The sequence below is a fragment of the Camelus bactrianus genome, chromosome 12, assembly GCF_048773025.1.
Source record: "Camelus bactrianus isolate YW-2024 breed Bactrian camel chromosome 12, ASM4877302v1, whole genome shotgun sequence".
Lineage (NCBI taxonomy): Eukaryota > Metazoa > Chordata > Mammalia > Artiodactyla > Camelidae > Camelus > Camelus bactrianus.
The window spans coordinates 63,507,158-63,534,900 of NC_133550.1; the positions used below are offsets into that span (position 1 = coordinate 63,507,158).

At 34.5% G+C, this 27,743-nt stretch overlaps 1 protein-coding gene across 1 annotated transcript; it reads right to left on the reverse strand.

Moving 5' to 3' along the window:
* Window positions 1–27,701, reverse strand: ST13 (ST13 Hsp70 interacting protein). Its single transcript, XM_010960254.3, has 12 exons — window positions 27,326–27,701; window positions 21,946–22,003; window positions 19,980–20,055; window positions 17,826–17,896; window positions 13,717–13,783; window positions 9,764–9,848; window positions 9,524–9,634; window positions 7,318–7,420; window positions 5,766–5,882; window positions 4,447–4,495; window positions 2,767–2,900; window positions 1–2,304 (listed from the first exon to the last, which is right to left on the reverse strand). The coding sequence occupies exons 1-12, from the start codon at window positions 27,433–27,435 to the stop codon at window positions 2,176–2,178; spliced, it is 1,110 nt and encodes a 369-aa protein (XP_010958556.2). The 5' UTR covers window positions 27,436–27,701; the 3' UTR covers window positions 1–2,175.
* Between the last annotated feature and the right edge of the window lie 42 nt (window positions 27,702–27,743).

Sequence of the window (27,743 nt, forward strand, 5' to 3'; positions counted from 1 at the left end):
TCCAGTTTGAAACCACTTTATTTTTCACATAGCTAGAAATATCCAGTAACTATATATTTTTAAGCAGAAAAAAACTCCTTTACTTTTTTCCTTCTTATAGCATCAATATTAGCACAAGAAAACATTTCTGGCTTAGAAATGATACTAAGTTTCTACAAAAATGAAGACTATTTTGTTTTTGTGAAACTTAAAAGTCTAAAAGCACAGGACACATTTTCAGAAGCCCAATTTTACTTTTACCCACTTATGGTAATAAGTGCAACGTTAGAATGCACTTAGGTAATATGTAGTTCAGTAAATCAAATAAAGAATCCAGAAGCAGCTGGTCTAGAGTTGTTCACAGCACACTGGAAATTTTGAGAAACGAGAACACACATTAACAAAAAGAACACCAGCAAGCTCAAATGCAAGTTTATATGCTGAGTTATTTTTAAAGGGTTAAAGAAGCATGCTCAACCAGCATACAGCTTTTTCTCATTTATGTTAACAGATGCATTTCTATTTGCTTGTGTACAGCAAAGGGGAAGAACCTGAATCAACTTATGATTTCAGAAATGTATTCCATGGAATTTACTTCACTGCTCCCACCACTGATTCTTGAAATAAGCAAAGTACAAAGGGTCTCATCCCTTGAAATTGCTTTTAAACATTAGCACTTTAAACTGAAATAAAACAAGCAGAAACCTAGCAATTCCTAGTACAGTGCCTGGACTTACGGCCTTGTTTACTGTAAGAACTGGATGTACAACAGATAAATACCATTTTCTTTATCCTTGAAGGAGAGGAAAGGAGAGTAAAAAGAGGTGGGACATGGTTGCAGAATTTAAGAGCTGAATAGAACAATGAATCTTTCACAATGCTAACAACTCCACAATAAAGAACCACTGTGAATCTCATCAATTTTTAAATTCATGCTGGATTAAGAAGTTAGTTTCCCTTCTATGTGTATCAATTAGTTCAAACCTCATATTCTCCAAAATGCAAAGATTAATACTACAAGATAAACTCTAACTACAGTATTTCTTAAATAGGAGACCAAATACCAAAGGGAATTCTTTCTTCCAACATTTTTTGACCTGTTAAGATTTCACTGAAGTGGAAATTTAATACTTAAATATGAAATCTCTTGACCAAGTAAGAAACTATAGCTCCTAATAATGCAGGCATAACCCTGCATAAGTCACTATATATATTACATAGTAAATTAAACCCAGCATTAGATATGCTTGCACAATTATGCTGTGAATGATGATAGCAGAAATGATGCCAGAGGAAAAGGACCATCTGCAGCCCAAGAAAAGTAAGGGGGAAATAGTGAAAACAAGTAAAAAGCAGACAAAGAGTTGGGCATTTTCTGATCTGAAAAGGACATTTTAAACAAAGAAATATAAAAAGAAAAGTATTCTCTTATTTCCCCTATGTGGAAATAATATGAAACATTTATTTTAGATATCAAGACAAGAACAGAGCTAAGTAATTCAATTTTACTGCATTATAAAAATCATCCCTTCACCACAGTGTAAGATTTAAATGCATCTGCACAAGGGTACATATTATATAAAATGTAGTAAGATTGCTGCTGCCCTGCCAAGTACTTCCAGTCCCTACCCAGATCCTACTGCAATACTGGTGGTCCCAATAGTTTTATGGAAGCAAATCATAAAATAATAATAATAATAATAATAATAAAGCAAACCAAATAAAAAGACAAACCAAAATGCCTATTACCATATATCCAACTCAAACTTTACCTATTTAAATGTTATATTTGCCTCCCAGTAATAAATCTTTGTTTCACTCAAACTTGAATACATCTTCCATACTGATGTATCTTCCTTGCCTAATTAACTCAAAGAAAAAACCAAAATGATTACTAAAGAAAAATGTAGGGATTAACACACCCTTTTAATTTGTTTTAAATATTTTTAAGGTTTAAAAATTGTTTAAAGTTTTTAATTCCTAGTAGGAAAACATTATCTGAATGAGTATCCTAATGGCAAACCACTGTAAAATGCTTCAGCTGCATTTGGGGCAGAGGGGTAGGGATTATCTTCAAAGCACCCCAGCTTCCTTCACGAGAAGGTCAGAGGTACACTGGTTTGTATTATTGCGACATCCATTAGGTGATCTAAGTAGCTTTTCCTTCAGCGAGGGCTGTTATTTGTCAGAAGGGCATTATGCTTGACCTCCAAATTTGGCTGACAATTTACTGATAAGATTCATAACCTTTGGGTTGCTCTGATATTTTGACATATTGGCTGGGTTCTGGGCCACATCCTGGAAGGCCACCATAACTTCTGGATCCTGCAAAGAAAGGTATACATAAATTTTTTAGTAATAAAAAAAAAATGTTCTATGGGTCAACAAGTTTATTATCCTAATCCTATCTCTTCATTTAGACCTATAATTTTGTTATGGCCAAGTTAACTCAGGTTTGGACAGGTCACCAAAGTGTAAATATTAATGTGCACTTCAAAGTCAAACTCAATTATGTCACTTTAGAAAATGAAAAAAAGGACATAATTTTGATACAAAGGACAACTGGATGTAATTACCAACTACTACAGAGTATTCCCTACAAACCACTTTTTAAAGACTTAAACTGCTCATTCTGAAAAAAAAAAAGTGAATGTCACAATTGCATAATTAGCTACTTGGTAATTCAGATCAATAAAACAGGACTAACAGAGTACCCTATCTCCATACAGAATCATGAAAGAAACGCCTTAGTGATTTAAAGTTCAACTTTGTTTTTCCAAGTCTTACCTGCATGGCTGCAAGAACCTCTGGATCACTAAGAATTTCATTGAGCCCAGGCATTCCTGCCATCCCAGGCATGCCCCCTCCCATTCCAGGCATTCCTCCAGGAAAATTACCAGGCATTCCCCCAGAAAAACCACCTGTAAGAATAAATGAAAGATCTGTATAGACACCAACTATATTCCCAAGTAGTCTGAGAGTGTATTATTTCCTTCTGATTAAAATAACATACTCTCTCACGCATGCATGCACAAAGAACAAGGGGGCTACTAAACACAAAGTAGTCTGAACACTGTAACTGGATATAACATAATTTTTAAAATCAAATTTTCTCTTAAGAAAATAAGGCTGTATAATTTTTTCCTAGTAATAAAACTTGAAAAAGAAAACCAGTCTTACAGAGAAAACTAACAGTCCCTTGGAATTATAAAATTATGAAGTCTAGTAAGTCACATTTTATCCTATCTTCTCATTCTTTAATATGGTTTGTTTCAATTTAAAGTTAATTCCCAAGAGTTTAGTTTTTTTTTTTTCCCTTAAAAAAATCTATACTCCTCTAGAGCAATTATTCCTTCAAGAACTACCTGAAATGGTTGTTACAAAAAGATACAGATTTTTGGTCTCCACTCCAGAATGAATCAAAATTTCTGAAAGTGAAACTGAAAATCTGCATTTTTTAACAAGCACCCCTGGTGTTTCTTCTTTACACTGAGAACAATGCTCTAGCAAAAAGGACTTAATTCTCCCAGCATATTTTCAGATTACAAACCTAAACTATTTTCTCTCAGTTTTTCACTACCATAAGCCTTTATGTCCATTGGAAGTATTCTGAAATCACAATTAATTACTAGTCCAATTTGCCAAAACAAAAATACCTGACATAATCATTATTTGTAATTTAAACAGAAAGCAAGCTATGAGCTAAAATGTATTTTTATTGCTTTTTCTCCAAGTCATCCCCAAACTATGTTCTTTCTTTTTTCAGTTGTTCAGCATATGACCTTTCAGAATAGACTACCTTATCTGGCCTCTGAACATGTACCTAAAGTTCTAAGCGGGGGCATGAAAGCGTAAGTGGTGTGTAGCTGACTCTAAACCTTACTTAAGAGAAATCTAGTTACCATGGGGAAGCTGATTTCCCTTAGAATTACGAACTTTAAAAAAGATCTCTTCTAGTGTTTATGTAAAGGCTTCTGCTATCATTTAAGGCTTTGCCTCACTAGAAATTTCTGATCACTTGACATTTGCAGGGAAGAATATATATTCATTTTACACTGAACTCAAAACATTTTTTGTGCTTAATGATTTCCATGCTTTTACCTACTACTCTTGTAATATCAGTATATAATAGAACAAAATTCCATTATGGCAATTTAGGAATACTTTAATACTTAACACTTACATCATAACAAATTCTTAGTCTTTTAATAAAATACAATGCTCAGCCTCAAAATGTTATCTATTTTTTAAAAACTATACTGCTCATAGTGAGGAAAATAATATATTTTACTTCCAGTAACAAAATCTTTAACAAAAATGAAACTTTCTATAGGTTAACATTCTTAAGACTCTTCAGTGGTCCAGGGACTAATAGTACTAAATATAATATACATACCTCAGTCCCCAAATCAAAATATTCTCCTATTATTTACAATATTAAGAGCTCTAATTTTTCTTTTAAAATACCTGGAAAGGAGCCATACTGAGCTCCTGATTGTCGTCTGGCTTCTTCCTCCTTTAATATAAAAAAGAAAGAAATTAGGTACTGTGAGGGGGAAAAGTCTGCTGTCCAACCCCTTCTCTAACCATGCAAAACCAGAATTGGTTATAAAATAAAAATTGTCAAATAAGCTAGTTAGAGAACTTATAATGACAAGTTTCAAATGGCAATACTGGACTAAAGGAGATACCACCATCCCCCACCAAAAACAACTTTCAATTGGATTCTCAATGATTAAGTACTACTTTTGGTAATGATTTCACGCAGTGTTGCACATCTACTTGGAGAAGGGAAAAAAACCTGAAAAGCAATTCACAGTACTGATATGCCTGTCCATGCTTATGAAAATTATAAATACATTCTTACTGTTTTTAAAACTCCAAAATGAAAGCACATGGTTAGAGCACTAAGACTACCATGCTTTTGTTTCCCAGGTTCACTGTTTTCATACTCTCCCCTGCATAACTCAACAACAAATGCAACTGGAGGTCTACAGGTTTGTTTTTGCTGTTTTCTTAAAGACAAAACAAAAGGAAATACACACAAATTTCTCTCAACCAATTATGAAGTCATCAAGGAAATATACAAATGTAAAAATTACTTCTGAGGACTATGAATGACAACCCTAAAAAATAAAGATTACTGCCTAAAAGTATTAAATGACAAAAACTTAGGATGTAATGTTATATAACTATAATACAGTCTTCTATCCTTTTCCAACAATGCTGATAGTGTCATGAAATAAGTAGATGAAAACTGATAGTGTCAACACAAGAAGCTAATACAGGAAAGAAGGAAAACTAGCAGAAACCTTGAGAACAGTAGCAACAATACTGTAGATGAATTTTGGATAATTTTTTCTTTGAAATTTTATATAGTATGATTTACAACTAAAACTAAAAAGTAACTAGAGTCAATCTGAAATAGCTATGAATCCACGACTGAAACAGAAGGAATCATAAAACTTAAAATATCACGGCATACATCCTAAAGTAAACAAACAACACTGGCAAGTTCTGAATTAAGACTTGACTAGGCAAAGTCTTGATTTTAGGAAAACACAAACAAGAATATGAATTGGAGAAATATAAATTCACTTAATCTGAAGACTAAAAATATTCCCACAAATAAGAGACAATGAAGGGAAGGAAAATTCCCTTTAAGTAGTAGTATTACTGTACAGACCCACAGCCAGCATTAAATAAAAGGGCCAGGAATTAGAGTGGTACCCAAAAAACTCTAATCTACTATATTTCTCCTTAGTAGTTGAGTTATAGAACTTTACCCTCTGGGCTCTCTCATGTTCTTCCCGAGCCTTCTTAACTCTTTCTATTCTTTCTTTGATTTCCCGCTCTTCACGTTTTCGCTCATACTTTCTCCGATGTTCAGCAATTTTCTGGGCCTAGGGAAAAAGGAGCCATAGAAAGATATCCTCTCCAAAAGCTGAGTAAGGTCAACACAAATCAATGGTTTTGTTAAAGAATCACTTCTCTTGAAACAGACAGACTCACAGATACAGAGAACAGACTTCAGTGGTTGGCGGGGAGCAATGCAGGGGTCAGGGAGTGGGAGGTACAAACTACTGCGTGTTAAGACAGAATACACAGACTACAAGGATGTCCTGAACACACAGAATATAGCCAGTATTTTGTAATAACTGTAAATGGAGTGTAACCTTTAAAAATTGTATTAAAAAATTTAAAAATAAAATTTATGCAAAAATTTACTTTTCTTTGTGGAGAGGTTTTAATTCAACACATAGTTCTGAATAATGAGCTATGATTTATCTTACAGAAAAAGACCTAACTCGGGGTTTGACGTTAGAAGCGTTATAAATCTCCATTAATTAACTAGTTCAAGGATGACGAATAAATGTCAAATTGCATGACAAATCTTGCCTGATACCTGCCATAGTAAGGCAGAGACTGGGAACACATATCAGATATTTCCCACACTTTAACTATATTTAAGTTTTCCTCATCAATAAAATAAGCGGGCAGGGAGAAGTTAGTCTTAAAGAACTGCTATAAGGATCAAGAGAAAATATGTGCACGAGGCACTAGTACATGGTCCCTGCCACACATTTATAATCAATTATTTATTCACAGAATAAAATAAATGTAAGAGATTCATATTTAACCATTACTTTAGCTTGTTTATGATTATTTTTAAGAACTATGTGTTCTAAAATATCTCACACAATAATCTTGCTGAGTTGGCCCTGTTACAAAAATAGAAAAGAAAATCAAAATCATCTCATAGATTAAATTCAATAAAATTTCCACTATCTTAAGTCTTTGAGAGTAAATTCTTTATAATGTAACTTCCCTCAAAGCTGAAAGATTTACCACTAAAGTAATTTTAACTAACAAATTTTAAATAGAAATTACCTTAAAACAAAATATTCTAGCTTTTGGATTCAGAATTATCATTTTTAAAAGGCTGACACTTGTTAACTCCACAGGGCCCTCGTGTTTTATAGTCGCTGTATACACCTACAACGCATAAGGACAGACCAGACTCAACCATGGGTCATAGTTTATAAATTTTCTATTTCTTTCCTTGCTGTAAACTTGATGCCCCCTTTTCCATTTCTAATTTTCTGATTATAATTCTGCAGGCTTCCAAAGTAATAGAGCTTGCTGTAACACTGCTTGCGAAATGAAAGCATGAAAACCTAACGAGATTTCCTAAGTTCAGCACAAATTTAAGTGATACAGATTATAACTTCCAAATGTTTGTTTCTTTGCATGTTTTACAGTTAAGTTACTACTGGAATACGTACTAGAGCCATGGAGTATTACAGTAATGATTCCCCTTTCTGTACTTTAACATACCCTTGGTTGAACTTCTTTGAGCATTGCACTAGCATCTTCATCATAATCCAGTTTACAGGCAAGGGCAAGATCATGGGCTGCTTCTTCCCAATGGCCCAGAAGTCTGAAATAGATTTAAAGTAATTTTAGGAAACTTTTACATACATTCACTTATGTGGCATGGTGTTTTTCTTCCTTATAAATAAAGGATTGTTACAGAAAAGGTTTAAGTTAAATTTTGAACTATAAATTTTCATGAACCAACTTAATTACTATGTTCCACTCTATAAAAATTTAGAAGTTTAAATTTCCTCCATGGTAACTGTGAAACTGCTCTTATACTTAAAAAAAAAAAATTTAAAAACTTTAAAAATTGTTTTAATTCAGAATATCATGAAATTTTAAAAAATTACGTAGAGTCAACTCATCAAAGACAGGGTTAACACGATGTGTATTCAGTATGTCACCTTCTACATAAGATAGAAAACAGTAACAATACACGTGTGCACATTTTATTACAAAAGGAGAGACAGGATGGATCAGAAACCAAAGGTTGGTAAAGACTGGTAAAAACGGAGTAGAGGAGATAACAACAGAAATGAGAATATAAAACGTGCAATGAAAATCTGAATGGAAAGATGTTTGTCATCGATTTAAAACATTCTTATAAATCACTATTTGTTAAGTGGGTTCAGGAAGTCATTCTTTGTATTAAAGACCAAGGATCACTCTAAATTTTAAATAGATGTGCCAACTGCTTTTTAAGGATAAGAAGATGACAGTTCATTAAAATTCTGACAAAAAAAACAACTCAGGGCATACCTATTAACTAAGTTTTGACTCTTTAAACAGACAAATGTTTTATATACCCAAATAAGGAAATTAAATCAGAAAAGTCACAGAATAAAGCAAACCTAAACCCTGAATACAAACAGAACTAAAAAGAGGCTGTTTTATCACAGAGACAACGTAAACCACATGGGAAAAATTAATTCAAGTAATTTTAAAACCAGTATTTTGACTGCATTTCCTAACTGAGGGATAAGAACTGCCAAAAAACCCATTAAACTCTACTCAGAGGGTACATTATTTTTAAGGTATGATTCTGAAACAATGTTATGTATATTGTAGGATAACATAAGTAAATATATTAGGGACCAAGATTTTGACTCTAGAAGAATACTGTTGAAAATACAAAATGCAAGAAAAAACATTTTAGTGTTGAATTTTAATTTAAACTATCAGTATAAACTCAAAATTTCTAAACTATTTTCCTTAAAATCATTATTTAAAAAATTTTTTCTGACTCTGTTCATTGAAATGACAGAAGCAATGCTATCCTGGAAGCAATGAATGTATCTAGTGACCAAACTTCAGTTTCTACAAAATAATCTCCACTAAAACAAACCAGTTTCCTGGAGAAATGGTTTATTTCAAGTCAAAGTACAAGATGAGCTCTTGTACTGGAAGGCAAAGAAATGCTGAAAGACTAATAGGGTGGGGTGGATCTCAAGACAATCAACAGTAATACAAGAGCTTTTGAATATCCAAAGAGCATTAACAAAAATTTTCAACCTTTTACTTATATTGTTGACGTCTGTCTTCATAATCAATAAAGCTACACTTTGAGTCACCTAATATTGCTGTCCCAAGTGTATCCATCTTCATCTCCATTCACATTTGAAGCACAGTATCTTTTCAATCCGTGTAAGATGTAAATGGCATTGGTATTTCATTCCCAAACCACAAATACTCATCTGTATGTTTTGATTCCAGGTTTGAATACTAATCTGGGTTAAATTCACCTCTGTATTTTCCCCCTTATCTGATTTTTCCAATGACCTTACTGAAGTATTTTGAAGCTAGTGTATTCCTTCCTCTATAATGTATTGTTTAATGTTAAGTTACAAAGACAAAGTCTGAAAATAACAAAGTTTGTAAAAGTGATATAAAGCCACTCTCTTTCCTTGGAGATAACTGAGAAAAATCCTTATTACATTCGGCTACATGTGGCCAAAAACTGTTAATAGTGGTAATTCACTGAATGGAAGGAGTGAAAAGAATTTTTCTTTTCCTTTATACTCCTTATGATATTCTCTCAATTCTTCATACTGAGCATGCTTTACATTAAAATTAAATCCTTAGACAATTTTTTAAAAAGAAAGTATATTAAAACATCAGATTTAAATTTAAAAAGCTGTGAAAAAAACTAAGTTCCTTTATTTACCTATGTGCTTTCCCTCGCCACTTGTATGGCTGAGCTGAATCAGGATTTATTTCAATAGCTCTGTCACAGTCTCGGATGGCAGCATTTGGCTTCTGTAGTTTGATGAAGACACTAAAAAATAAGTATGATATTAGAAAATCTTCATTTCAAAATGAAATGTAACATCTTTGAGATTGCCACAGAAGCAATCGTTTAAACAAATAAGCATAAATTAGCTTTTCTGTTTAGTAGAGTTCTCACCTGGCTCTCTTGGCATATAAAATGGCCAAGCGAGGGTTTAGCTTGATGGCATCTGTAAACAAGTCAATGGCTTTCTGTAGTTCACCTAAAGTGAAAAAGTTTATTGAGAAATAGAGGATAAAATATATTAATAAAAACTGTTGATCTCTCATCAAATCAGCCTTTCACATCTCCCTTTTAGTCCAGTAAAAAGACTAGATTCTAAATTAATATACAAAACTGGCTCTTCAAAACAAATCTTCACCACGTCTATACTGCAAATGACTCAAGACACACAATTTTGAGTAATATAACCCCCTAAAAAATATTAGAATACCACATTCTTAGTAGGAGTTTCTAATTAAGATCAAATTAAAGGATAAATCAATTTTATTCTGTTAATTAAATTTTCTTTTATCCATTAAGTTAAAAAGATAAAATTAAACTTATAAACTTATAAAGGAAAAAATAACTATACTAAATTCAGAGCTGATACAAAAATTCAAGAAAACTAGAACAGATGGGAGACTATAACCCATATTTTAAATTCATTTATTGTATTCCATTCTCATAGTTAGCTTCTTGTGTTTATTAGTCCCTTCAGTAAAGTCATTTAAGAAATAAAGATAGCATAGAATTAGAACAGTTCTTTGCACAAAGTCTAATTCTTGGACACAGGAAACATGGGGAGACAAGAGAGAATTGTTAAGTAAATGCCACATTTCATTATGAAAAATATATTTACCCAATTAACTAATGTGTTAAGGACCTTAAAAGAACTCATGAAACAACCCAGAAAAATGGTTTCCACTACTGTAGTTACTACTACAGATAACTACTAGAAGTTTTTACACTTGGATGTCTAACAAGCAACTCTTACCAAGTAACACCTACCATGTTCAAAACTGGACTCTTTAATTCCTACCCCATCTGCAAATTCGTTCCCTAATCCTACATTCCCAACTAAATAAATAGCTCCTCCATTCAGTCTAGTTTAGAGGTCAATAAACTTTTTCTAGAAAGGATCATTTAGTAATTATTGTAGCCTTTGCAGACTGTAACAATCGTAACTATTCAGCTCTGCTATTTTAGTGGGAAAGTAGCCGCAGACAAGACGTAAATGAACAGATATGGCTATGTTAAAGTTTTTACAAAAAATACAGACTGTAGTTTGGAACTCCTAATCTACCTCAAGCCCAAAACTTTGGGGTCATTCTTGATTCCCCAATATGAAACCTAAATCCTTTCATCTCTACTTTCAAAGTGTATCCAATCACTCCTCACCTTATCACCTAGCCCCAAGGTTTCCACACAGTGCACCAGAGACACAGACAGTTTGTCCAGCACTGAACCAACTACTGCCTTGATGTAGTTCACAGTATCAACATTAGATCACTACATTCCTTTTGATAATATCTTTGGGAAAAAACTGTGTTTTTAAGTAGTTGCTAGGATAAAAAGCAAGAAATGTACAAAAACAGGTGTGGAGTAGGCAATGAGGGTGGCAGTCTCCAATCTAAGATCTGAGAAGCTGTCTAATGCCCAACATATATCCACAGCTTACTAGAAAATAAATACAGTTATTTAGAAATTAAATGTTTTCTTTCAATTTATGTGTATTATTTTCTTCAAACAATCACTAACTTGTTAGGACATAGGTACTTATTAAATTGTTTGAAACTAACTACATTAGAAAGTAAAACTTAATCTATTTCTTTTGGCCTAGGAGTGCTATGAAAAAGTAAAAATGGTAAGAACACTATAAATAGAGGAAGTTTGAGAACCTTTGGCCATTGCAAGCCATCATTAGCCACCCGGACAAAATAAAGCTCAATTTCTTCCCTCCCTCCGTGGAGCCATGAAAATACACCTTAGATTTGTTGCTGTGAGCACACCTGATTGAAAACCCCGTCTTCAGTGGTAGAAGTGCATGCTCAGTATGCATAAGTCCTGGGTTCATTCCCCAGTCCCTCCATTAAAAATAAATAAATAAACCAAATTACCACCCCCCTGCCACAAAAAATTTTAAAAAAAACAAACAAAAAACCCCCCATCTTTTAGGCTCAAGGCTATAGTCCATAAGCTGCTCCCAGCTAATGACTGAATACAGTAAGGACACAGGGGCAGGCCAATTCTTGTGAGACCCGCAACTCCTCTAACGGGCAACTTGGCTTGCTAAGACCTTTTAAGAAACATACCTACAATTGACAACTTCCATGACAAAACCTTTCATCTCTCCTACATAGGGGTAATACCAAGGTTACCAAGGTGATAGTCTGTTTTCCCAGATGCTCCCCTCATCTTCCCTCACAGGTATTTTCATCTCTGGCATATCAACTGTTGTCCTGGCTTCTACATCTCTCATAAACTAACATAGTCTTATTTGCCCCCTACAATCTGATCTGCATGAAGTAGCAAGAATAATCCTTTTCAAAAGTAACTCTCCTAGTTAAAAAACCCCTCAGTGGCTTCTCATCATCCTTAAGAATAAAATCTTAAGTACTCAGCATGATCTACAAAGTTCTTTGGTGATCTACCAACCGCTGTCAACCACCTGTCTTCCTCAGCACTTTTCCAGCAGCCATCTCCCACTGCCAGGCACTTCTCTGACCTCAGCTCTACCTCTCTTCCCCCTTTGCTCAGCACACTCCAAACACACTGGCCTTTCTGCTTTCCCTTGGACATGTCATCACCCCCACGCTCCCCCAATTAGCCTCTGCACTTGTTCTCCCCTCTGTCTCAAAAGCTCTTCTTCACATGGCTTGCTCCCTTTACTTCGTGAGCTGCTTTCCTGATCACCTACATAAAATATAGCTTCCATCACTGACTACCCCTTTACTCAGCTCTACTTCTCTTCACAATTACCATTTAACTTCATACTATAAATTTGCTTATTTTTGTTCCCCAGTAATATGAGTCCATGGGGTAAAGAACTTGGTCTGTTTTGTTTACCACTGTAGATCTAGCAGCTAAAAACTGCCTGGAACATGGTAAGCCTTCAATAAATATTTGTTAAATAAATATATTAAACTAAGAAAGTATGATAAAAATACCACAAATAATATGACAGCTGAAAATACTAAGGTCTTAATAAGAACACTACCAGTATCTTAATAATAGTGCTGGGTACTATCCCAGGCACATTACACATATTTACTCATTTATTCCTTGTGACACTATTAGATAGGTACTATTATCCTTATTTTACAAAGGAGGAAACAAAAACAGAGGCAAAGAGAGTAACTTCTCTATGTTTACCTAGCTAGTAAGTACCAGAGCTGGGATTCAAATCCAGAAACTAGGGCTCCATTAAGTGCAGGGTTTAACTATATTCCTGCTTCTCCAACCCAAAGTGGGACCTGAACCTACAATCTCTAGTTTAGAATACTAGTGTTTTATTCCTTTAGGATATACTATAAAATTGCATTTCTCCTAAAATTAGAACTGGGCTGTATTTACATATAAACAAAACTTGGAAAAATATAAGAAAAAATAAGAATGTGACCTATTAGGTGGAGGCTACCTCATTTCCATTTTGTTAATTGTTGTTTAGGCAATATATAAGTAAGTAAATTTTTAAAAATATGAGACTGGGAGGAGGGTATAGCTAGAAGTAGAATATAGGTAGAAGTGCATGCTTAGCATGCACAAGGTCATGGGTTCAATCTCCATTAAAAAAATAAATAAATAAAATAAACCTAATTACTCCCCCCCAAAAATAAATTAAAACTCTTTTTTATAAAATGAGACAATATGCCAAAATAAGTGACAGAAATAATGAGTTGACAGTATGGCACAGTGAGATCTTGGACACGTCAAACCCCTCTAGCCCTCAGGTTACTCATTAATCTGTAAAACGGTAACAGTATGCAATTTTAAAACAATAATGCACATTAAAATATAATGAAACTATACTTTAAAAAAAGGAAAAAAAAAAGAGGAACTGAATAGAGATCATAATATATATCACTCACCTTCATTTAGGGCATCAATGGCAGCCACTTTTTTATCATTTGCCTGATCCATCATCTCCTCGGTTACCTAGGGCGAAATTGAAGATCACCTTAGAACTAGCAGAAAAGCAAATAGGAGGAGGAAGCAATTCGGACTTTCTTAGGAATGTGGTAGTCACAACCCACCTTTCCATTCATTCTTCTTTAGTCGTCAGGGAGCAAAGAGGACAATTATGATAAATGGTAAGTAAAGAAATTACACAGGACGTACTTTAATCTTTCACACCAAACAATAAATTCACTCCCTACACTCTGACTTTTTTTACACTATGACTTTTGCTTCCCTCCATCCTGATCTGAGAGGCTGTTTTGCCCTAGTTTTACCAACTCCTTTCTAGTTACTCGTAAGTGCAGGCATATGTTGTTTTACTGTACTTTGCAGACACTATTGCACTTTTCACAAACTGAAGGTCACCCTACAATGAGTGAGTCTATTGGTGCCATTCTTCCAACATTTGCTCACTTCGTGTCATTGTATCACATTTTGGTAATTTCAAAGTTCTTCATTATTATATTTGTTATGGTGATCTGTGATCAGTGATGCTACTCCTATGACTTGGAAAGGCTCCTATGGTTAGCACTTTTTTTTTTTTTAGCAATGAAGTATTTTTAAATTAAAGTAAGGTTTTTTTTTTAAACATAATACTATTGCACACTTTAAATAAACTACAGTATAGGGTTGACATAACTTTTACTGTGGTAGTCTGGAACCTTACTGGCAATGAGATCTCGGAGGCATGCCTGTACTAAAACCCAGTCTCCTTGCAATTGAAACAGCTAGTTTCTAAGAAGTTTGAATCTTCAGCAGACAAATGTCTCATTCTTTTGTTCCAATAAAGATCTACTGAACACCTACACTAGACAGAACAAATACCGTACAAGATGCTGACAGTACGATTATTAGCTAACACAAACCTGTAGCAAACATCCCATAAAGAAGCAGTTTCTTTAAAAAAAAAAAAATCTACTCCATCACCATCACTGTGTAAAAATATCACTGAAAGAACTGGCTGGTTCATTAAGAAAATGATTTGATAGGTTTAAGAATTGGAAGGAAAGTACCAAACTGTCTTTATTTATATTTACCTAGAAAACGCAATGGAACTGACAAGGTATTAGACCTACTAAGACAATTCAATAAAGTTCTCAGATATAAGAGTAACATAAAAAACAAACCCAGAGTTCCTCCACATCAGTAAAAATCAACTATAAAATATAACAGAACAAGATACCATTCTAAGACCACACAAGACTTTCATGGGGTTGGGAGACACAGATATGTATCATATCATGTTCATGAAACAACTGACTGTAACAATTACCCCCAAGTTACTCAGTAAATTCAAAGCAATTCCTGCAAGTTTTGGACAAACTAAAAAAACTTTTTAAAAGAACATAGGAAAATACACTTCTTCAGACAGTAAGACATCCTACAGAGCCAAGATAATTTTTAAAAAGGTAACTTCAGTTTATGACAATATGGTGGACATGATACCCTGAACAAGCCTAAAAAATACCTTTTAAAGGCTATCTTTGACCCAAGAATGTAGAAATCTTTGAAGAACAAAGATTACGTGAAGGTCTGAAATCCAGGGAGGCGCCATGTGCTCCATCTGCCTTCACCCTCATGGAAGGTGTCAAACCTGGTGACCCCTCAAATCTGTTTTTGAAGATAGTGTAGGACACATGAAACAAAGTCTAGATTTAGGTGAAACGAATTTAAATTGTCTAATCAGACGTCCTCCAAAACAAAGCTGGAACCCCAAATGCCTGTATCTGCAAGCATAATGGTAAACAAAAATAAACCTGCTCAAAAAAAGGGACAGCCAAAGAAAGGAGAAAAAAGAAATCTCTCCTGAAAATTCATAAGCAGATGCCAGCCTTTCCAGTGGAATTCACATTACTTGTTTAGTTAAACAAGCAACCAAAAAACTATGCTGAGAATTTAAAGTGGTCCTTGAGTTGGGAGCACCAACTCAAAGTCCTGATGGAAGCAAACAATCTGTCTTTGGAGGAACAACCTTCTATTCCGGCCTCAAAAACTTTCCACAGGTAAAGAACTCATAGTCAAAATATCAACAAACACACACACTCTCACACTACCCACGAATAAATATAGTGTCTCAATGACCAAGAGTCAGAAAAAATAACAGAAAAATAAGACTAGCAAGAGAGTTTGATAAAGAATTTAATGTGTTTAAGGGAATAAAGACAAGTTCTGAAAATGAGTAGGGAGCAAGAGATTTATAAATAACTAAGCGGTCTTTAAAAAGAACCCAAGGGGAAGTATCAAAATGAAAAACAAGCATTCAAATTCAAAAATAAATGGGACAGCCAATTAGACAAAGCAAGCATACAAAGTTCAGAGGAATGATTAAGAGATGGAACTCAGCAGAGAAAAAGTCTAAAATATACCTAACTAGGGCTCCAGAATGAGAGTACAGGCCATTTTTGAAAGAGATACTAGTTGAAAATGTTCCAGAGCTTTAAAAAAGTTAACAACCATAAGATTTAAGATGCCCAATAAATCCTAAGTAGGATAAATAAAAAGTGCTGTGAACCTAGACACGCTGAGGTGACACAGCACCACCGACACAGAACACAGTTTAAAAAATTTTATTTTACAAATAGTCACCAAAAGTATTTATATTTGTTCTTAACAAAGATGTACATCTTTAGGGAGAACATGTTGTTAAGTTTTCAAAGACAGTGAGGAGATGCAGCTTCCCTTTGGTTGATTTAGATTTAATGTAATTCTAATGGGGTGCGAGAGGGACTGGACAATCTGAATCTAAAATGCGCATGGATGAACAAAGGGCCAATAACAACCAAAAACACTTCTGAAGGATTGGTTGGGGGAGAGTCCTTGCCCTACCAGGTAATAAGCCTCAGTATAAAGCTTTGTACAAATGTGTCATTAGTGCACAGAATGTTAAGAGGACACCACAACAGACCCACACACTGTTTGGCACTGGTGAGGAAAGGGATTTTTCAATACTGGTGCTGATGGGTAAAGATGAAAGGTGAACATAAAATTTTTAGAAGAAAAAAACAATCTATTTACAGCAATTATAACCTTGAGGTAACAAAGCATATAAAAGAATTATCAATTTAACTGCATTAAAAATTTTTGTTTATAAAGACAATGCAAAGGAAGTAAAGACAAATCACAAACTAGCAGAAAATACGTGGGGCAGACAGATGACAAACTGTTAGTACATGGAATATAAAATGAACTGCAAGTCTGCATGAAAGAGATAAACAACCCAGGAGAAAAAATAGGAAAAGTCAGACCAGAACTTCACAAATATCTGTGAATAACCAATAAACATTAGATTATGTCAACTTTATTACAAATCAGGAAATGCATATTAAAAGCGACGAGAACATAACATTTCACACAGTTAAGTCTGGCAAAGATGATATATGACAATATCAAGTGTTGCTAAGAATCTAGATCAATCTTTTAAGCTGTAATTAGTATGTTACAGTGTTTCTCAAGCTCTATTTTATTATCAACCCCCAAAGAATCTCTTTAGACTTTTTCCCTTGCCTCTCACTCCTTCCATTTTAACACCACAGACGCACTGCGTACACGTAAATGTGCTACGACCCCTGCAGCACCACCACCAATTGTAAACACCTACGTTTTCCCAAGTCCCCCTACCAAAAACCGATTCTAACCACCTTGAGAGCAATTTTGTGCCTGACAAAACCATTTTAGAAAACAATTTGGCATTTGATATTCCACTAACAGGCAACTCTACTTGTAGAAATAAATATATGGTAGATGAACTCCACAGTCTCAAGAGCAGTCCAACCAGTCACAAATTTAAAGAGCAGGCAAACAGAAAATAACAGGTATTTCAGAAACTGTTAAGAGTGTGATTAAAAATAACGGGAATTTTCACAAATATTTTAAGTAGTGAAATAGAATGCTTTCCTAAATGCCTTAAGTCAGAGAAAGATTTAATATGTGCTTTTCCTGGAAGAATTATATCATAAAATAACTGCAATAGGTAGGCTTTCATATTCCTTACAACAAGCACAAAATAAGCCTTTGAACTTACCTCTACATTTTCATCACCCATTTCTTGAGGGGCATCAGTGTCTGGTTCAATCACACCTTCATTGTCAATTTCTGTCAAAGTTAAGAAAAATGACAATAAGACCTGAGCTGTCCAATATGCAGCCACAGTCACGTGAGACTATTAAAAATTGATTAACCTTGACTAGTGCAACTGATGAACTTAATATTTTACTCTAGGTTAATTTAAGTATTTTACCTTGTTAATTTTATTTAAACTGATACACCATAAAATATTTCCCTGTTAAACACAACTTCATTGTTTTGGTAAGACTACATTTCATTTTTTTTAATTAATTCTCTGTGGCAGCTTGACCCATTTATTCAACAAGTATTTACTGAGCAGCTTAAGGCACTGAACTTGACATGATCACAGAGACACAATTTAAAAAAAAAATTTTTTTTTAAATGGAGGTACTGGGGATTGAACCCAGGACCTTGTGCATGCTAAGCATACACTCTACCACTGAGTTATACCCACTTCCTCCAAGACTACATTTCATTTTAACAGTCACATCATTTAAGATATTTATTATCATGTTGTATCAGGAATACTGGCAAGAACATAATTTCTACTGTATTACACATAGATGCACCACTGATTTAGTTAGTGTCAACAAAATGATTCAAATATTTTGTTCTACACATCAATATACTATAATGTTTTGAAAAAAACATTTTATGCAAATAGCACAAGTATAGTGATACTCTGCTGCTAATCAGGAAGAATTATTTTACTATTTCCTCTTTTTGAAAACATAATATGGATAAATTTTCAACAAAAGGCATACTATGAATGCAGAATTGAGCCTCAAAGATAGCACTTTGACCAAAATGGTAAAGAGACTAGAGTTATGTTGCAAATTTCATGATGGATAACTATAATTTGCTAAGAGAGCAAAACAAAATAACATATATTAAAAATTTTTAAAAACAAGACAATATTAGACATTTTTAGCAAACAGAGTGAATTTGATAAAAGCAGTTTCCTCTTAACAGTAAAAAAAGAATGAAAAAAATTAGCTACCTGAAATCAGAATTAACATCCAACACAAAAATTTTAAATCAGTTTTTAACAGGAACTGAGGTTATAAACTCTCTAATTATAAAACAGCTTCATTCATGCATAAAATGCTTCTAGATGGAGTTTAAAAATTATTATAGTTATGGTAATTGTTAAAGAATCATCTAAGACTAAAACACATTTTCCAAAAATTAAAAGATCTTATTAAGTCTTCAAACAACAAATCCTAGCATATCAAAGATCAACTGATTCAAAATTTGAAAAATTATTCAAATTATTTCTCTTTAGTTTTTAGTTTAGTTCTGTGAATTAAGACTGCCCAGTAATTGGGATATATATTTATTGTCTCAAAGGACTTCCAAATTTATGAAGAAATTCGTCAGTTTGCAGCATAAAAAAAACCAAACAAATAAAACCCCAAATCTGTGGCACTGATACCAATTCTTCTAAACTGAACCAGTTTTATACACACAGATGCAAATACTAAAGGAAAAATAATTTTTTGGTATTCAATTAGGTTACTGGAAAACTTTTACATGTCTAAAAAAACTTGTGTATGTGACCCAACTTCTTCTACTACAAACTTCATATAGTCTGAATACTGATCAAGTATTTCCAACAAAAATATAACATTTGCATTAAGCTATAAACAGAAAATACACTCTGGATTTTAAGACCCAGTATGAATAAAGAAGAAAAATAGCTCATTAATAATTTTTCTATATTTAAAAAGCTAAAGATCTAATCTGTTCTTAGAAACAATAATTAGTACATACATGAAAACTAAAAAAATGTGCAGTATACTGTTTATATGTATTTACATGCAATATAATGTGTATGTGCAGTCGAACTATAATTCTACATAAAACTGAAAAAAAATTTTCTATATTGATTACAATGCTGAAATGTTATTAACACTTTACATATATAGGTTTAAATATATTTTTTGACTTTAAACTGTCTCTAATTTTTAAACATGGCTACTAGAGATTTTAAGTTCCATATGTAGCTCAAGTTACACTTCTATTAAATAGCACTGATTTAGTTAACTCTGTAAAAATCAACACAGGACCATATCATGAGGTTACCAAATACAAACTACCATCTCCTCACCTAGATCACTTTCCTCACTTGATGGTTCGTCTGCCTTTATGTTTTCCTCCGCCTTCTTACTATCTGTTTTTTCTTCCTAACAAAGGGAAGGCAAACAATGTTATCAGTATTTAATAACACACCCAATATATGTTATTAATTTATACAGATTTATATATAAACTATTCACAAACATGGCATCTCACTTGTTAACGCTCTTTCGTCTTTTGTTTTGGTAGGCTAATTTTAGTTTTCTATTTTTATTTCTCTTTTTAAATGAAGTACAGGTTCAGTCCCTCATCCAAACCCTTTAGACAATGAGTTTCAGAATTGAAAAAATTTTGTATTTTAGGAAACTAATAAAGTGGAAACACCATACGTTATGTAACGGGCACTGAAGTCCACAACTCTCCATAATCAAACACACTACTACTTCTATAAAATAAAGCTTGAGCATTCATAATGTGGGATAAAGACTATAGTCTGTTCGGACCATGTTTTAGTGCCAAAAAAGTTTACTAACAATTTTTACATTTTCAAGGCTTTTTGAGTTTGGAATTGCAAATAAGGGATTATGGAACTGTAACACACAAAGGATGAAAATTCAAAAAACTTAAAAGTATACAGATGAATGAAAATTTCTTTCCCATCCTTTTAAGTAACTGACGCGGTTTTCTGAATTCTGAGTATAACACAACTCTACACTTTGCCTTTTTTTGTTTAACGATGCTGTGCATCTCAGAGAATATACCATGATCAGCCCACCTAAATCTATTCATTCAACTGTATATCATAAGTTCCATAACCAGTTATTTAGGCTGCTACTCAGTTTCTTAAAAATTGGAATTGGAGCCCCATATTATTACAAAATATTTGTTGAATCCCTACCATGTGCAAGGTACTAAATGCTTTAGCATGTACTGAGAATAAGACTAGTCATAATTCTAAATCATAGTATTTTTATTACAAAAATTTTAGCAAAGATTTAAGGTTAAATATAATCTTGTCTTCACATATGTTTATCACATGGCAAAATATCCTATCTAGGGCTCAGAATCTACCAAACTCTGACAAATGACTCATCTAAAAAAATAATAACTGCTTTTTGGAGCTTTTACTTAACTTCTCTCATTTCACTGTTCAAAGATATGCTGAATAATAAAACAGCAAATTTTCTTAACCATTTAAGACAGCTAATCAGAAAACTCTGAAAAAAAAAAAAACCTTTTAGTCATGAAGACAGAAGGTGGGAAAATAAGAACACTGAAGGGAACATTTTTAAGAGACTATTCCCCCTCATCCCCACCTCTAAACTTGAGCTACTGGCAATCTCCTGATTATACACATCCTTTTGGCAAATATGCTAAAGAAACACCATGAATCACACTCAGAAATATCCTCCAGGTTAGGTAGGGCAGAAAAAATTGATAATTACTAATTTGGGCTGTTTTCTTGTTTATATTCCAAATATTAATAAAGTAGCTACAACAACATTATGCTACATGCTAAAAAGAAAGTAATGATGAACACTACAATGCACACAATTCCAGAGCTTACCACTTACAGGTCAGGCATATTACATACATACAGCATTTATTCCCATTTATTCTATAACATAGTGAACATCCAGTGCCATATTCTCAGTTTATTTATTTATATATTTTTGATTAATCTTTTCCAGGGGGAGGTAATTAAGTTTATTCGTCTATTTATTTAACGGAGGTACTGGGGCTTGAACCTAGGACCTTGTGCTTGCTTGGACGCATGGACTCTACCACTGAGCTATACCCTTCCCCCTACCCCTCCATTTTCAGTTTTAAATCAGATTCCAGAGATTTGATGTCCAAAAGAGATTTTAACAAAGATCTTATTTCCAAGTGATCCTGGGGAAATGAGAAGTGGTAATTTGAGGGCAGCAGGTAAAAAATATCCCTAAGAAACCTTTTGGTACTTTATCACTAAACATACAAATGAAATTCGTACTTACCTTGGTATTTTCTTCTGATTTAGTTTTATGAGTAGCAGGTGGTATCTTACCCCCCATGCTTGAGGACAATGGGAAAAAAAAGACATTTGTTTAGAAAATTAAACTTCACTAAGCCAAACAACATTAATGCTGGGGAAAAAGTTAGGCATTTATAGTTACCTTTTCAAATCTTTGAGAGTAAACTCAATTAATTTGAATCTTCAGTATTATGATTAAGTTTTTTCAACTTAAAAATTTATTTTTTTGCATACTGGTTAATAAAACTCTTAACCCTCTCCTTGCCTCAATAAGCCTAATAAGCATAGTTACACAGCTTCTCTGCCCATTCCCAGAGAAAAAGGAAAAGAGGCAGAGAAACATGCAGTGACAAAATTATTTGTACAAGACGTTAATTTAGAATTCAGTATGTGTAATAAAACCCAAAACTTGATGTTTGACATTTAGTAAGAATGGCTCAATTTAATTCAAATAGACAGTTTAAAATAACTATGAAGTCACAGTATAACAATACAAAATGTTTGTTTCTTCTGACTGCTAGTACCTACAAGAATTCTTGCTTATATTCATACGCCCTTCACATTGTAGATTTTGGCCTCATTCCCTCTAAACTTCACCCATTAGAACTACTTCTTGGTCTTTTAAGTCTTTCCTTCCCAAGTATTCCAGGCCAACACCATGAGTTATATATAAACAACTTTAAAACAAGGAAAAAAGATCACAAAGAACTAGCATCATATACTCCTTTTGGGGCAGTATCTGAAGCATGTGGGCTATGAGCAACAGTCCAATGACTAAAATGTTCAGTGGATTAAGGGCACTCCACAAGAGTTAAAGCTGGAAGTCATAAAGACTTAACTAAAATGTGCCTTAGAAAAATAATTTTTAAAAGGCCATTAACTTTTATGTAAAACAGATGTTAACTTGGAAAACAGAAAGAAACCTACTCCACAACACCCTTAAGATCGACTCTTTGTAACTAGAGTTATCACATCCAGGCTTACGTTCACTTCAGTTGGTGGGTATTTCTAGTCTTAGGTATGCGTTAAGTTGGATTTAAATGAATATCGATTTTCCAAAGTTCTTTCCCCAATTTACGCTAGCAGTATATGAGAATTCAGTTGTTCCACACTTAGGCCAACACTTAGTTATTGCCCATCTTTTAAATTTTTAGCCATTCTTGATAGCTGTGTAGTGGTATCTCATCATAGTCTGAGTCTTTTTTCATTTATGTGTTAGCCATTTGAAAAGTCTTTTTTTGTAAAGTTCAGCTCTTGTCTAGCCTTCTATTAGCGTGTCCATGATGTTTATTTGTAGGTGTATATTCGAATGTTCTGCATATGTGCTCTGTGTCAGTTTTGCGAGTTGCAAATATCTTCTCCCACCCTGTGGCTTGCCTTTTCACTTCATGGTATCTTTTGATGAAGCCAACATGAAGCAAATGTATAAATGCAAAATAACTAATGTAATAAGAAACAAAATTTGTAATTTCTTATAAGTACCATTCAATTAAGAAAAATATGCACTTTTACCATTCTATTTAATGTGATAGTAACCAAAAAAATCTTGTTACTCAGCATCCTTGATAAGGAAAAATGGCTCCCATGTGCCAATCACTAAATCATTAAATGATCCAAAACATCTAAGTATGTGATTCAGGAAAGTAAAATAATTTAGTGATAAGGAACAAGCACACAAACACGACAACTCTTTAAAATTCTGTCCTACTAAAAAATTTTGACAAAGCACAGTAATCAAGTACTAGTTCTCTGCAGTTAAATTTTTTTTAATTGAAATATAGTCAGTTTACAACGTTGTGTCAATTCCTGGTGTACAACATGTTTCAGTCATACATACATGTACATATACTATTTTTCATATTCTTTTTCATTATAGGTTATTACAAGATATTGAATATAGTTCCCTGTGCTATACAGCAGAAACATTTATCTATTTTATATATAGTTAGCATTTGCAAATACCAAACACCCAATTTATCCCTCCCCACCCCTTTTCTCCCCAGCTTTGCAGTTAAATTTTAATGAGAACACCAGACTTTTTAAAGTGTTTTTCCTAAGTTTCAAAATGCAGCACCCAGATATGTATTTAGGGTGACATGCAAACAGTTACAACAGCCTAATTCACATGAAAACTCTAGGAAGTGACAGTCCTGCCAAGTAATGTATTACGCTAACTATAATCCTAAGGAAAGATCAAACAAACCCACATTGAGTTAAATTCTACAAAATAACTGGTCTGTATTTGAATATTAATTGCCAAGGTCATGAAAATCAGAGAAAGACTGAAGAACTATTTCAGAATGAAGGAGATTAATAAGACACATGACAACGAAATGTAACATGAAAGGTTAGATAATATTACTGCATCAGTATTAGCTTCCCGAGTTTGATGGTTGTACTGCACAGGACTGTCCTTGTTTGTAGAAAACACACAGTAAATGGTGTTGGGGACATAATGTTGGAAATAGTTCAGGAAAAAGATTCTTTGTACTATAATTGCATTTTGTCTGCAAGATAGAAATTGTTTCCAAAAAATTTAAAAATTTAAAACTTGGGAGAAAACACAAGAGGCTTTATTCATAAACTAGATTCAAAGTTTCTTGCATGTCAAACTCTAGCTCTGGAAGGTTAACACCAATTTATAGGTACAGAAGTTTCATTTAATGCTTCCAAGATTAAAACAAGCTAGTTCCCTGCCAAAAATTGCAAATTGGACTTTGCCAGTAGTTTTTTATGTGAGCAAGTAGGAGTAGTATAGAGGCTTACTTCATGTGGGATCACACAAGATTTCAGTCATAATTCTTTTAATTTGGTAACATTCAATCTACTCTGTGCTGTAGTTACTTACACCCATGCACAAAAAACTGAGTACTATATTCTGAATTCATGAGGGTAGAAATGCATCCTTCTCACTTCATTTAAATATTCGCTGAAAAGCCAGGTGCCAAGCACTGTGCTGGAGGCCAGAATACAAAGATACTCCCTTTGTTCTTAAATTACCATGAAATGAAATGAAAAAGCATGTACAAGATAGAAAGGAGACAAAGTTGTCAAATGGGTAAAAACAAAGCCAAAAAAATGCTTCTCCCTCTAGAAAAATAAAAATATTCCAAAACATATTTGTTGAAAAGACTGTACTTTCCCTGATCCTGACTATTGAGACGTTATTTTTCTTCTTTTTCTTTGTCCAATTTGTTAAACTAACAAATTCTTAAAAATCAAATAATTTAAGCCATAAACAATGGTAAAAATTATGGCAAATAAGCAAATGGACTATTCTTTTATATCTAAGACTGGGTATCCATGACTGACTCAGTATGGAGTAGAGGAACTCCTGAAATGGTTTCTACTTGAGGAACCTTACAAGTACTATTAGGTTTAGAAATATTCCTGGGCCTAGAGTCTCCACAACTGCCCAATCTTCTATAGTCTTAAATTGCCTTAAGAAGACGGTTTTATAAAGGCAGAAAAGAGAGGAATTGATACACCTCAGCGATTACAAAAATGTAAGTTTAGATTTAGACTGAAACAAAGAACAAAAGCTTGTATGTTAGTATTTCCATTTAAGGTTCAGGATAAATCGCTTATACACACCAAAAATCCTTCAAGCCATATGTAAACCAACAATTTAGGATACCAAAAGGTATGTATACATGGAACCAAAAAGGAAAACTGGAATTATCTATGGGAAACATAAAAATAAGATACATGGCTATTTTTTGGAAATAATGCTTGACAGTATTTTCCAGATCTTAAATTGGAATTCTCCACATAGTCATAATCACTCCAGCACAAGTTACAACACTGTTTTTAGGTATGTTTTAACTCTCTTCAGTGTCCTCGTTTCCTCTCTAGGAGTGGAACAAAATAATGTATCCACTCAGTATAATGTTCTCTTGGTGCCAGCTATTTCTTCCTGCAGTATCATGTCCGCTTTAATTTGAATTTTAGGAACTTAATTGTAGACTTTTCCTCTAATGAGTAGATAACAAGAGGATAAAAGCATACAAATATCTTAAGTGAAGCTTTTGGAACAACTTATTCAATAGAGAAGAAATTTCTAGTCCTGAAAATCTAACATCTTATGGGCTTTTTTTTTTTTCTGTTAAAAAGCAGAATTTGCAAAACAGTATTCTTAGCTAGTAACAACCGTTATTAAATTACGACAGTAACTAATCATAAGCGCTCTCAAAATTTCATATGAATAACAAGAGCAAAAATCTTACAGTAGCTAGCAAACTGGTTGGGGGAAAAGGACTGAGAAACTTCTTAGCGGCAACGCTGACAGATCTGAGCTTAGGTTTCTTGCTTAGAACAAGCTAACTGGAAGAAATATTCTTTCGAATCGTGGGTTCATCTTCCCCTATAAAACATGTTAGTAAAATAAATAGAAAATGTTTAGGGCAGTACCTCTTACGGGTCACAGTGCTTTGCACTGTCGACATTTATCACAGCGAGGTGCAATTTGTACGTCTCTTCTAAACTCACCAGTAGTAGTGGTTTAAAATAAATCACCTCGGAGAAATTTTTCCTTTCTCCCTTACGTTTCCCTCCAATACGCAGAATACTAACCTCTGTTACATGCTAAACATCAAAACGAATTTCCGTATTTATTCACCAGTATCCTAAGTAGGTTGTACTTATACTGCTTCCTAGCATCTGGCACAATGCCTGTTCAGTTAATTCCATGCACGTAGCGAAGTACTCTAGAAATAAAAATAACACGAATAGATCGTGTTCAAATACCGGTCCTTGAAAAATCATTTTTCTTAGTGTTTGGAGTGATAGCACTGCCACTACACAGGTACAGTAAATGGCTCCCAAAATAATTCTACGCAGTTAGAATCGCTGTAAATGCAGAGGTAATCAAACACAGCCATCACTTTTATTGTAACTTATTAAACAAGCAATCACTATTGCGACACTGTTCAAAGGCACAGTGCGTAAAGGAGCTGCCTCCTGTCATCCCAAGAAACCAGAGATCGCAAGAAAAACAACTCTACGCGAAAGCGAAGTCCAGCAGCTCTCACCCCTCCTCCTCCTCACGTCTACAGTGCCCAAGTTCCCGCAACCGTCTGCATCTTTGTATTTCGCCCAAGACACACCCCTGGCAACCTCAGGGTGCAGGGAACCCAGCGCTGCCTCTGCTTTCCCTGCCTCGGAACTATCTAAGTTTCCCGAACCTCCATTAGCCCCTTCAAGCCTCCTCCCTTTCCTCGCCAGGGAGCGAGCCACAAAGAGACGGTGACTCCACTGGCCTCGCCGCAGAGCTCCAGGCTCCTCCGCCCCGCGCCAGCCCGGCCCAGCTCCCCTTCCGGCCGTCCTTCTTCCCACCCACAACGGTCCTCCGGCCCGGGTCTCACCTCTCCACCCACTCCCTCAGGAAGCGCATTTCTTCGGTGTGCAGAACGCTTGGGTCCTGCTTACACATTTTCACGAAGGCTCGAAGCTCGCTCACTTTGCGGGGGTCCATGGTCGGGAGGCGGCGGGAGGCGGCGGGCGCGGCGGAAGCTTCGGCCCGATTCCAGGCCCGGGCGCTAGTTCAGCGTGACCGTGTAAAGGGGGCGGCTGCCGCGAGGCAGAACAGACTAGAACTTCCCCGGCCCCTGGCTCCTCCCACCCAACGGTCTCGTGACCCCGGGTCCTTCGCCGGTTCATTCCTACTCTCTCTACCTCTGCCCTGCGCACTAGCTAGAACCTTCTAGAAGTGTGGCTGTTCGTGCTGTTGCCTGCCTCTCCACTTACGCATTCTTATATTAACTCAGAACCAGTGCTCTCTTA